Here is a 13,140-nt window from a genome sequence, read left to right as displayed (position 1 = left end):
TCACTCAAATGTCAGAGGCCTGCTACAAACTTTTATATACAAAGAAAGTTATTTTATTATTGGTTGCCAGCAGACATTTTGAACATGTTTCACAGTCATTATTCTGTCCAAGATGTAAAGGAGATAAAATGTTATCATTTTTGGTTACAAGTTTGGATGTTTTATTTTCATTATTACAGTTTAGCGTCCTGGAGGAGATCAGTCACTTGTCAGTGGACATCATACAAATCAACACGCTGAATCTTCGACACCCGGTTGTGGTCAGAGTCCCAGCAGAGGCGGGAAGGGAAGTACAGGCCGCGATTGTGGCGTCTCCAGCATTGTGCATCAGATAGCGGCAACTCTTGAGGTCACACCACAGCTGGACATCCTGCATGAGGGGGGAAAAAAAAACCTTTAAATGTTTGCTAATAAATAAATGCACTTTTAGTTTGTTTTTTTTTGAAATTGTAATAAAGTGACACTTTAATATATAATTGATCCATTCAGCACATCAGATAACTGACCTGCAGCCAGCTGTGCTCGCTCCAGCAATGTTCCCACAGTGAACCTCCATCTGACAGCACCTGCAGCAGGTTACACACACACACACACACACACACACACACACACACACACACACACACACACACACACACACACACACACACACACACACACACACACACAGTTAATTAATCAATGTAAAGGTTTGTGGCCAACTCTTAACTTTCATACTCCCTGAATACACCATCAGAGCCGGCGTGAGCGTCTCACCCTCCAGGGAGATGAAGGCGGCCTGATGTCCTTGTAGAGGACATCAGGCAGCAGATCACAAGTCCAGTGAGCGGTTATAACTGCCAATCACCTCGGGGTCCAACAGAATGACATCGGCCGGCTCACTGGAGGAAGAGATGAACAGTCTGAAGATGTACAAATAAAACAAACTGGAGGGCGACTCTGGCACCAGATCTGCAACGACGAAATTAATGGTGAGTGTGTGAGAGACAACAGAGCAAACAGGGAAGAAAAAAAAAATGTGGGAACATATCAGGCATCTGTTACTGAGAGTTCTGGTCATGTGGGAAATAAAACCACTCAGCTATGGCTGGTCCTGATTTTTGTCATCTGGAAATTAAACCTACAATCAAATGGAGCTGTTCAACACAGTGAGCAAGTGTATATATTTATAAAACACAAAGCTGTAAAGCTTTTTTTTTTTAATTTATTTTAAACAGTACTATCCTTTTATTCCACTACAGAAAGAAGCATCTGAACAGCACCATCGAAAGCAGAAGCGTTCTTATATTCACAGACGCGTGCACAGTCTGTCCACACTGCCCTCCTGCGACACCTTCACATACCATCAAGTCCAAGACCATGCAATGTCACAATAAAACAGCAGATGATGAAAGAATCCAAACTCAACCTCAAATGATGTCACACCAAGCACCAAAATAATAATAAATCATATCTGAGGTGTTTCCAGTGCGGAGCTTCAGTACGTTTACCTGCTTTGACACAGAAGTTTGTATATTGATGAAAAAGTGACCTAAAATCTTATTTTTCAGTCCAGCATGCATCCAAACACCTTTATGCACCAACAGCAGACAGACAGTTACTGTCTGGGGAGATCCACCTACTGTCACAGTGGGTGGATGTCATTTTTTGGTGGGGGGGTTGCTAATAAACAAAAGCCTTTAAGGTCTAGAAATGGTGATGACCATTGTGGTATTAAAAAAAGAAAAATCAATCATGTGCGCTACAAAAATCTACAATTCTTTACTTAATTACTTACATGAGGAACACAATCTTCCTGCGTACATTCAGGCACAACACCCCCCCCCCCCCCCAAGGATCAGATCATTTGAATTATGATCATAAAAACAGTTTGAAGAAACGTGAACAAGGAACCACTAAGCCCACGTAGTCATAGGTTCAATGAATGAAATCAAAAAAAGATTCCTATTCAGTTTTTGCTGTAATGCATAGTAGAGGCGCACGGGTTCCATCTCCAGAGTGTGTTTTCTGAGTGGTGTTTCCATTACTGCTCGTCAAACATGGCTCTCGTAAAACATCTGGCAGGGAGGATTGTTATTGGCTGGCTCGTTTACAGCCACGTCCACGCTCTGCTCAGCCAATGCCCCAGCCTTCTCCTTGGTAAGGGGAGGAGCGGAGGACAGGGCGTCAGCCTGGGGCAGCGCTTCTAAGCCACAGTGAACTCAGTTGGGGAGTGGCAGGTGGACCGACACCTGGATGGCGATGTGCTGCGGCTGGTCCTGAACAGAGGAGTTGTCGGAATCGGCCGCCGGGGATTCACTGCGCTCCCTCTCCCGCCCTTGTTCCCTCTCCTGCAGGATGGTGAAGACATCCCGGACGACCCTGCCTGCGGAGTCACGGCGTCCCTCAAGTGCTTGCTGCGCAAAGGTGTGCCTCATCTCCTCCACCCCCACCACCTCTAGGATCTCCTCCATGAAGGTACAGCAGTTCATGATGAGCGGCGGCAGCGGGATGCTGCGTGCCAGCTCCTCGATGTACCGCACAAACTCCATGGTCTTGAACTACGTCACTTTGGCGAGCTCCAGCGTCTTTCTTGGTGATGATGGGGATGCACTTGGCGATCTCAAAGGCTTTCTGCTGCTTTTCGGCGCCTTCAGTGCAGAAGAACTCGATGGCTTTCTCGGTCTTCTTCAGGTGGCTGCTCATCATGCAGAGGCGCGTGATGTTCAGAGCCATGATGATGGTGAAGGTCACCAGGCACACCACCAAGTAGTAGATGCCCATGTCGCTGTTGCTGAAAACCACGCACAGAGTCACCGTGCAGTTGGAGGTGCCATGCACGTTGGACGCCATGCAGGTGTACTTGTCGCGGTGTACAAACTGGATGCTGGTGATGTTGAGGACGCCGTTGTCAAGCAGCCACCACTTCCCCCCTACAGAGAACACACATTAAGGCGCTTTTCTACTCGGCTCTACTCGGTTTGTTTCGAAGCGTGAGCTTTTCTACTGCAAATAGTACCTCTTCAACGTGGGCGGGTCAGCAGAGCAAACTGCAGTGACGTCGTTTTATATGCGACCGTGTGTTTACTGCTGTGAGTTTTTAAGAGAAAGTTGCTGGCGGCGAGAAAAACACGCTTGAGATGTACACAAGACTTTGGGAATTCATATGAAGATGAAGACAAGATACAAGCTGCTAGAGATGATGCATGACGGTAAGCTAATCGTTAGCTTCCTAAGTAGCGCGTAAATAATTAATAACTACAGGCTGTCGCTATTAACTATTAAAATTGTGGCTGTCAAAATAAAGCGTTAATTTAGATTAATTACAGCACCTATCAAGCCTTCAGTCACACTTTGCTCCATTTTGTTTTGACGTCAGTGACTTGGTCTGTAAATAAAGACGCGTTTCTGAGCAATAAACGTGTTAATGTCAATACTTTTTTTTTTTAAACCAAAGTAACTTGCTTTGATAACTTACTGTTAAATATTGCATTTACTGACGTTCACGCACAAAATGTCGATTCGGTTTTAATGACCGTTAACGTCGTCATTGAACGCAGACTTAAAACACATTAAAAACGTGTTTTTCATCCAGATTTTAATGTTCAATGGACAAATTTAAAATATAAAATCTAATAAGATAATTATTAGATGAGTCATATTATGCAGAAAGAATCAGCCTCCAAACTCCTACAATTTTGTTTTTATAGACATTTATAATATATCCTTTTATTGTCATTGTACACAAATACAATGAAATTTGCCTGCATTTAACCCATCCAAATGACAGACAGTTCTCCCAACTTAAGACCAATTTACAGCTTGTTTAATACCTCTTTGATATGTAACAAAAATAACCCTGATCTTTTTTTTACCTGATTATTAAATGCCCCAAACACACAGATCTGAGGTTTTTTTTTTTAAATATACCTGCAATTAAATGATTTAGATTAACTAATCACAAACCCTGTAATCACTTACATTATTTAATAACCTGACAGCACTAATTAAAATATGTATGCTGTATGTGTGTTTCAGATGGTTTTCTCAGAGTCACCGCTGCAGAGGTTCATGCCACGGAATGGGACACCTTTGTCATCATGTTATACACCAGTTATGTTACACTGTGAATTTTGAATAAATTTTTGTACTTTTTGCTAAAATGTCTCCACTTTTGTGTAACATCAGTTTGATTTGCCCCAACCAGTCCCAGCAGAAGACTGCCCCTCCCTGAGCCTGGTTCTGCTGGAGGTTTCTTCCTGTTAAAAGGGAGTTTTTCTTTCCCACTGTCGCCAAGTGCTTGCTCACAGGGGGTCGTTTTGACCGTTGGGGTTTTTACGTAATTATTGTATGGCTTTGCCTTACAATATGGAGCGCCTTGGGGCAACAGTTTGTTGTGATTTGGCGCTATATAAATAAAATTGATTTGATTTGTAAAAGTTACAAAGGTTTACTGATTTAAAGGCTAACAGTTTGAAAGGCTGTTTAAGCATAATCCAGTAGTAAAATAAGTTTTACATTTAATGGGGTCATAAATGTAAATGTAACAGACAGTAAAACTGGTTGTTCAAAATTCCTTGATGTAATGGTGCCTTCACTGAAGCGTCTTGATTCCTTATCAAAGTTTTTCACACCGTCTTTCTCACCATGTTCCATCTCTGTCCGACGTCGCTCCGTGACACAGACATCCCAGAAAATGCTTTTAAAATTTTACAGCTGTTAAAGTATGTGACGTCCACATGCTACTTTTAGCTTAAGAACAGTGTCTTGCAGCAACATTGCAACCAGCCAGTCCCCCGCTTTACAACAACCACATTTTGACCGGCATCATCTGGATCTGTTATACAAATCAGTGTCTGCAGACTTAAAAATCTTGCACGATGTCGTTAAAAAAGAAAGCTTTGTGATAGGCATTTTACAAACTTGGTGATGATCACAACACTACCCCCCACCCACAACAAAATACGTGGAATTCTGCAGATCCGTGGAGTAAGTCAGTATTTTTTTCTCTACATAGCTAGTTTTACTGCAACTTATGTAAAAAAAAAAAAACGGGAACAAGAAACATGAGTAAAAGGTTTTAGCTGATATTCTTTAAACTGGTGTGTGACTGAATATTAACTCCATGTTGTTACAAAATGTTTTTTTTCTGGAATAATACACCTCCATCTACTGGACAAATGGTGCAAGGACATTTTACATTGCCGACAAATATTTCAGCAACTGTTTATGAAAAATTATCAGCGTTCTATCGGCAAAATTTCGGCCGATAGTGAGTACTCTGAAAAGGGCTTATATCGGTCTGGCTCTAGTTTAATCTTTTCATTCTTCATATGATATCTTTCTTCCAGGAGATGCTGGAAATGTATCATTCAATACAAAATTAATTTGGTTTTTGGGGCCCAGAGGACCCTAAACCCCAGCAAATTTTCCTCGGATTTCACAATTTCCATTTTACAGCCGTCTAACAGGGTGTAGTAGACAAACTAAGGCATGCTGGGATATCTTTAACCTAATAACTATTTTCTTGTCTAAGTAATCCAAGAAATTTTGGGCTGTAAACACAGAGAGGCACTTACCGGTGGTTTCAACATTAATACTAGATGTTGAAAACTGGTTTTCTGCAGACTTTTGCTCTCTAGAGGTGAATAAACGTATGACCTCTGGTGACGTGAAAAAGGAGTTGACAGTCACCAAACGCTGCTGTCGACACTTCACCTCCTATTTTGATGGACAAACATCGAGTATTTTTAATCCCCATGAATAATCTGTCAGGTTTCTTGTTTGCACCGTAATTTTGTTAACTTTCATTATACATCATGCGGGACATCATGCCCCCAAAACCTGAAACAAAACACCAGAAAATAACTAAAAATACAAATCGGCAAATGTTTTGTTCAATCAGTCAAAGACAGAAAGAAAGAAAAAAACAACAACAACAACAAAAAAAAACAGTGCCCTCATGAATCAAAGTTGATGCACCTGAGAAAAGTTGCTAAAACAAATTTCATAGTGTGGTCACGCATTATGCTTTTGGCCCCAAACATCAAAATAACACCAATAAAACTTCAAAACGGATTCGGTCACATGAGTCTGAACCAGATTTATCCTTAGCTACTAACAAACTGAGGGACACAAAAAAAACAATTTGACATTTAATGAATCATCGCGATAATAAATATTATCGTTGATTTCGGCTAATTCTGCTGCTAAAGCCGTTTGTGCTACATGTTAGTCACATTTAATTTTTTAAAATAATTACTATAAGCATAATTTCAGCTTCCGTTGAGGCTTTTAAATTCCAGTAAATCAACAATACAGCAGAAAGGAGGGACGCCTGGGCTCCGTCTATTTCCAGATTTCAGCTCAAACGACGCGCTTTTTCAGCTCATATCGATCATTACAATATTAACGCAAAAGATGATCGTCCGCGTATCGTTCTATGTGTATTAATCACATCAGGTATAAAAATTAAATCGTGCTTTTACTTATAACGGACATGTCAACATATTGCATGGACCCGGCTATGTGCTGGAGATCGAATTCCCAGATATCTTTCCAGAATATTCGCCCTCGATAACGGATCTATGTGATTATTTTAGTGTCTAATTTTACGTATCGCGTGTTTTATTCCTTGTCATTGACACGTTAAAGCAAAATATATTCACAGAAATGTGTTTTAAAGCACATTTCTGTGAATATATTTTGCTAACATCCGCTAGCTTTACGGGTGGAGCGGATGTTAGCCGCTTAACCTTCACTAAAAACAGAATTTTCTGACGACAAATTGCTTGTTCATAGTTACATCATGGCTTGAAGCAATTTTTTAGTGGAAAATACCAGAATCAGTAGCTCGTCGTTCGACAGCATCGCCGGACCTACGACCGACCGATATGCAGCAACTCTTCTTCTTTTCTTCTTCTTCTTGTAATTTACTGGCGGTTGGCATCCGGAATGTTGCATTACCGCCACCAACTGTGCAATTGCGTAACTACAGGTGTGGAGCATCGACGAAGGAGTGACAAAATAAAAAAAAAAAAAAAAATGAAATAAAAATAAAATAAATAAATAAACAAATAACTAGATAAATAAGGTTAACTAAATACTATCAAAAAGTCCTGTGTTCTTAAGGAACTTAAACACAAATCCCCAAGCTGATGGCACAGAGAAGGAAAGTAGTCCTCAAGAGAGAGCCTGGTCTCCCCCAGTTCCCTGACCTCCTCTAGCAGAATACGTCTGTCTATGCTGTACGCTTGGCAGTCTAACAGAACATGATGAACAGTCTCCATTTCCCTGCAGTGAACACAATGACCCATAGCATGCTTGCCAATAATGTGGAGATTATGGTTCAGCCTAGTGTGCCCTATCCTAAGCCTTGTCATTATCTGCTCTTTCATCATTAAGAGAATATAACTTTAAATCAAGACACTTCATAATGATATGCTATTTAAAATTATTTTAAATGTGTTCCAAAACAAAAAGAGAATTAAGTGGCGCATAAAATTAACCAGAACCAGTAGTCCACTCTAAATTAACATGTTGATCTGGATCCGGTGTCCCAACGATCTGCACTGAACCATTTAGTGTCCTTGTTTCATTGTATTTGTCTCAGTAACACAGATGGCACCGAACACAAAATCATAGATCACTCAGGTTTGACTTTAACTGCTGCCCTTTGATCCTCCTGGCTCATCTTAAATCCTAATCTTTGACCCTGACTGCTGAAGGCTCATCTTTAGTCCTAATCTTTGATCCTGACTGCTGATGGCTCATCTTTAGTCCTAATCTTTGATTCTGACTGCTAATCTTTAATTCTGATGGATCATCTTAAGTCCTAAACTTTGATCCTAACTGCTGCCCTTTGATCGTGATTGTTGAAATTTGACATGAACACAGATTAGCTCAACTGCTGCCCCTTGATCCTGACCACTCACTTTTGATTTTGACTGCTGGACTTTGATCCTGATTGCTGACTGATTTGATTGCTGATTTATTCCTTGCTGAAGGTCTGTATATCACTGATCCTGCAATCAGGATGAAAAGAATCAGGATAAAGTAGCGGGTGACCTTTGATCCTGATTCCTGAACTCATCTGCAATCCTGATTACGGGATCAAGTAAATGAATGAAGATCAAAGATGCAATCAGGATCAAAGGAAGAGGATGCACCCTGTGTATCAGAGTTCCACCAACTCTCATTAAAATTTGTTACCTCTTGAAGTATCCGGATAACTAACTGACTAACTAGGATCATGATGGTTTCACATTTCGTGTCAGATGTTGATGCAGGTCGGCAACGCCTCCATGTTTGTTTTGATGACTCATACAAGGATGTTGGACCAAACAACCTCTAAGAAAACGTGATCACATGTGAGCAAACTGTTTTTCTCGTGGTTGTTCTGAGACATTTTTCATTGTTGTCTCAGCATCTGCAGTACATAAATAAAGAACATTAATTACGTCCACTTTGGTGAAAACGGATTCAGTGATTTTTTTCAGATGTTTCTGGTAACAAATTCATTGTTTTTGATAATAACACAAAAACAAACAAAAAAAATTATGTTGCACTTTTCTGCAGCTCAGGAGGAGAACATCTCACTTGCTGTCAGTGACCATGAAGGGTGAAGGGATCAAAACCCAGCGTTTCATTTGTGGTGCACTAAGTGAACAGTTTGATGCACGTCTGCATTCATTTATAAAATTATTAACAGTGACGGTTTGGACTGGAGCCAAACCGATCTGCTGAGGCGCGGCGAGAGAAAACGCCGCTATATATATATATATATATATATATATATATATATATATATATATATATATATATATGTGTGTGTGTGTGTGTGTGTGTGTGTGTGTGTATGGTATGTGTATGTATGTATATATGTGTGTATATATGTATGTATATATACACATACCATACATACCTCGTATACATACACATATATATACATACATATATACATTACACACACACACACACACACACACACACACACACACACACACACACACACACACACACACACACACACACATATATATATACATACATACATACATACACACATGCACATACACATATAAATATAAACGTAACATAATACAATACCATAGTAATATAACACAGGAGTGAATAATAATTACACACTGGACAGTATAGACAAAATAACACACAACAGAGGACCAGACAAGACACACAAGGAACACATATCGTTGGATTAATTGTGATGATTATTACTACTGTTGTTATTTACCCTGCTTAGTTTGAGGCGCTTGAGATGTCTGCATTAAAACCACAGGTCCTTGGTGAGGACCTGTTAAAATATGGGGTCGTATGAGGGGCAATTAAAAAACACAGGACCTTAGTGAGGTAATATCCTGAGGTTATCCCAAGACGTTACTACCCACTGGTCCTGCTAAAGTTTGATGTTGGTGCATTAAAATGGCAGGTCTGATGGTGAGATGGTCTCTCAAGGCAGGGGGCTACCCTGGAGTACCATCCCTATACACCTGCCAGGTGTGAATATCGAGATTTGGATGGTCATGGATACTAAGACAGAACAGAACCAGCAGCATGACAGATGGCTCACAACACCACAGGAGGACAAACACACACATAAACAACAAGGACAAACACACAAACAAACATGTTGGTTATCAATCTAATCTGTGTTATATTCATATTACTACGAGGTCTATTAGAAAAGTATCCGACCTTATTATTTTTTTCAAAAACCATATGGATTTGAATCACGTGTGATTACATCAGACATGCTTGAACCCTCGTGGGCATGCGAGAGTTTTTTCACGCCTGTCGGTTACGTCATTCGCCTGTGGGCAGTCTTTGAGTGAGGAGTCGCCCACCCTCTCGTCGTATTTTCATTGTTTATGAATGGCTCGGAGACTGCTGCTTTGTTTCATCAAAATTTTTTCAAAACTGTAAGGCACAACTGAGTGGACACCATTCGATAAATTCAGCTGGTTTTTGGTAAAAATTTTAACGGCTGATGAGAGATTTTGGTCTGGTAGTGTCGCCGTAAGGACGGCCCACGGCGCCTGATGGCGATCTGCACTTCAAGGCGGCGTCGTCTCACCGTTTCAAGTTGAAAACTTCCACATTTCAGGCTCTATTGATCCAGGAAGTCGTCAGAGAACAGAGAACTTTCAGAAGAAGTCAGCATGAGGAGTTTATTCGGACATTCCATTGTTAACGGACATTTTGTAATGAAAGAACATGCGGGCAGAGTCGCATGTCGGGCCGGACCCGACCGCGGGGGGTCGCGACAGGAAAAACACCTCCGTTGGAAACCTTAACGGCCAAGTTGGAACATGCCCAGCTGTTAAACAATTTCTCAGTTACTCACTTGTTGAAAGCCATCAAAAGCCGCCTGAATTTTACAAATGGTTTTCAACACGGAGGTGTTTTTCCTGTTGCGGCGCACACAGATTCGCCGAGTCATCACGGAAACGACTCTGCGAATTTGCGCGCACGTCTTTCATTAAAAAATGTCCTTAAACAGTGGAAAGTCCGCATAAAATCCTCATGCCGGCCTCTTCTGAATCTTCTCTGTTCTCTCACGACGTCCTGGGTGAATTAAGCCTTAAATTAGGATGTTTTCAGGTCGAAACAGGCCGACGACGGCGCCTGGAAGCACTGCACGACGTCCCGCTCCGTGGGAAGTCCTTACACCGACAGAAACACCCCATAATCTCTCATCAGCCGTTAAACTTTTCCCCGAAAACCAGCTTAATTTCTCGAAGAGTGTCCACTCGGATATTCCCCACAGTTCTTTTTGGAGATGTCTTCTGTTTCCTTTTTTAATCAATTTTTCAATTTTGATTTGCTGATACAGTGACTAGATTTTTCTATGATACACTGGGCGATATATATGCATATAGTTGGGTAATGAAGTCCTGTATACAACATTTGTGTTACTGATATAGGTATTGCAGTGCCTATAATTTGATTTGTCTATACATGGAGAGACTGACTTATTAATTTTTTTGCTATACATATAATAACATGTTGCAAGTGACAAAGGAAAATGTTAAGAGCAACTGATGACCACTCCATCAACGTGGATATCTGGAATATTTGTGTTTTATTATGGATGCGTGGATAATTTTATGATGAACACTAGGAGTGAGCTCCCTATTTTCATTGTTATTGTCTTTATAACTTCTGTATCAGATCTTTTCCATATTTCATTTGATATGGGAATACAGTAATCATTTGTTGTTGGTTGGGTGCAGAATTATCTAACAGATTAATCTTTGGAAATTGATGGGGAGATAATTCAATTCACATTCAATGGTCTTAGAAAATTTAAAGGTTAATGATAATTTGAACATGACACCTTGAATGGTAGTTCCCTCTCACACCTTGCTGCCCCTGCATTGATGGCATGCTGTGTCAGGAGCGTTTGGAAGGCGGGATGGCTTATGACGGGTAAGATCCCACCTCAAACCCAGGACGACCTAGCAGGCACCGTCACGATTACGTCGATGTCTCAGAGAGACCCTGACTTATTACGTGGGCACTGTGAAGGAGCATCAGAATGGGGTCAATTGATGGTTGCCTATGTGCCTATATGGTTGGCAGAAAATTGATTTGATTGGAATATCTGATCATACATGGGAATTGAATTATGCCAAATGGTCTTTATTATTGACATTATAGATTAATGTCAAGAGGGAGAGTTGTTAGATAATATCTGTGCTAATTCTGTTTTATGTTAGCTATTAAGTATTTCTGTTATTTGTTTGGGAGTTCTGAGAAATATGTTAAGTTTTACTCTATCGTCTGTCCAAGTTTCAGATACAGGGACAGCTCCCCTGTTGGTAAGAGCCAGTAACATTAGAAATATGAGACTAAACCACACCCATATTAACACCCACAAGGTATAAAAAGTGTTGTATGACTCATTTTAGGGGCCTTTCACAAGATGGACGCTGTCTGTGAGGGTCCCAGGCCTGGTTTCTAACGTGACCTTGAATAAACTCAAAATGAGGAATACAGTGGTTTGGTTTTTGGTAAGGGGCAGAATTTTACATAAAAAGAACCAGGTAGAAATAACATAACCAAGTGCTTTACACATCAATGCCTCACATTCACCCCGATGTGAGGCTGACGCCATGCAAGGCACCCACTACACACCGGTAGCAAGTAGGGGATTAAGGATCTGGCTTTGAAAATGTTATCAATTCAACCATGGGGCCCTAGGGGGCAGTGCCCGCCCACTGATATGCTTGGGGCCGCCCCGGCCCGCCCACCCAAGCCAGATCAGTCACAGATCTCAAATAAATAAATAGATAAATAAAATCCTAATTTAATTTTATTGTACTTGCTTTGGGTTAAAACGGCCAGTGTTGCATAATCACTAAGACATTAAATATATTAAAACCGTGTGAGTTTGTTGGAAAGTTTGTCTACGTATGTAATAACGTCAGTGTTGCCTAGCAACAAGTTACCGCGTTTATGGGGGGAAATGAAGTGAGTTTTTGAAAGAGGACAGCGCTGGCACTCTACTCAAAGTAGGTCCAAATTTTTATTGTGTGTGTGTGTGTGTGTGTGTGTGTGTGTGTGTGTGTGTGTGTGTGTGTGTGTGTGTGTGTGTGTGATGGCAAATTGCTACTGCTACCCCTCCGTTGGTTGCTTTGAAATACACCCGCCGTGGTGTTTTTTTTTTTTTTTTTTTTTTTTTTAGTTTGAGATGCTGCTTGTCATCTAATACGTCATGTGCACGCTCAGTGGTGGTGGTAGTGGTGTGTGTGTGTGTGTGTGAGACTGAGTGAGTGAGTGAGAGAGAGCGAGCTGGTCCGGTCATGGTTAATGTGATGATTATTGTGAGGGATTAGGGCTGCGTGAATAGTAAAAATAAGCAAAAATAAGCTATTAATAGTGGTGCCCACCTGGTGGATTTCATAAGCCCCCCTTAAAGGAGACCTGCATTGAAATAAATGTGGTCAGATTTCAGAAAGAAATAGCTGATATGTATTTATAAGACCCTTGTGAATGCAGTAAAGTAAATCTGTAAGCCCAAATTTGTAATTCAGCAGAGAAATCTTCGTTTAAAAATGACAAATTTGCAGCTAAAATTTAGCCCTCTGTGAAAACAGTTTGTACATCAGGGACGAGACGACGCGTTCCCGCCTTCAGTCC

General features: G+C 40.9%; 1 protein-coding gene across 1 annotated transcript; it reads right to left on the bottom strand.

Moving 5' to 3' along the window:
* Positions 1-1,090: 1,090 nt before the first annotated feature.
* LOC117505233 (microfibrillar-associated protein 3-like) lies at positions 1,091-6,888 on the bottom strand. The gene is given in 3 exon segments (XM_034164825.1): positions 1,091-2,571; positions 2,573-2,912; positions 6,820-6,888. Coding segments are annotated over 2 exon segments (630 nt in total). The 5' UTR covers positions 2,833-2,912; positions 6,820-6,888; the 3' UTR covers positions 1,091-2,201.
* Positions 6,889-13,140: the final 6,252 nt, after the last annotated feature.

The sequence above is a fragment of the Thalassophryne amazonica genome, chromosome 23 (genome assembly GCF_902500255.1).
Source record: "Thalassophryne amazonica chromosome 23, fThaAma1.1, whole genome shotgun sequence".
NCBI lineage: Eukaryota > Metazoa > Chordata > Actinopteri > Batrachoidiformes > Batrachoididae > Thalassophryne > Thalassophryne amazonica.
This window is presented reverse-complemented; position numbering and strand designations above follow the sequence as displayed.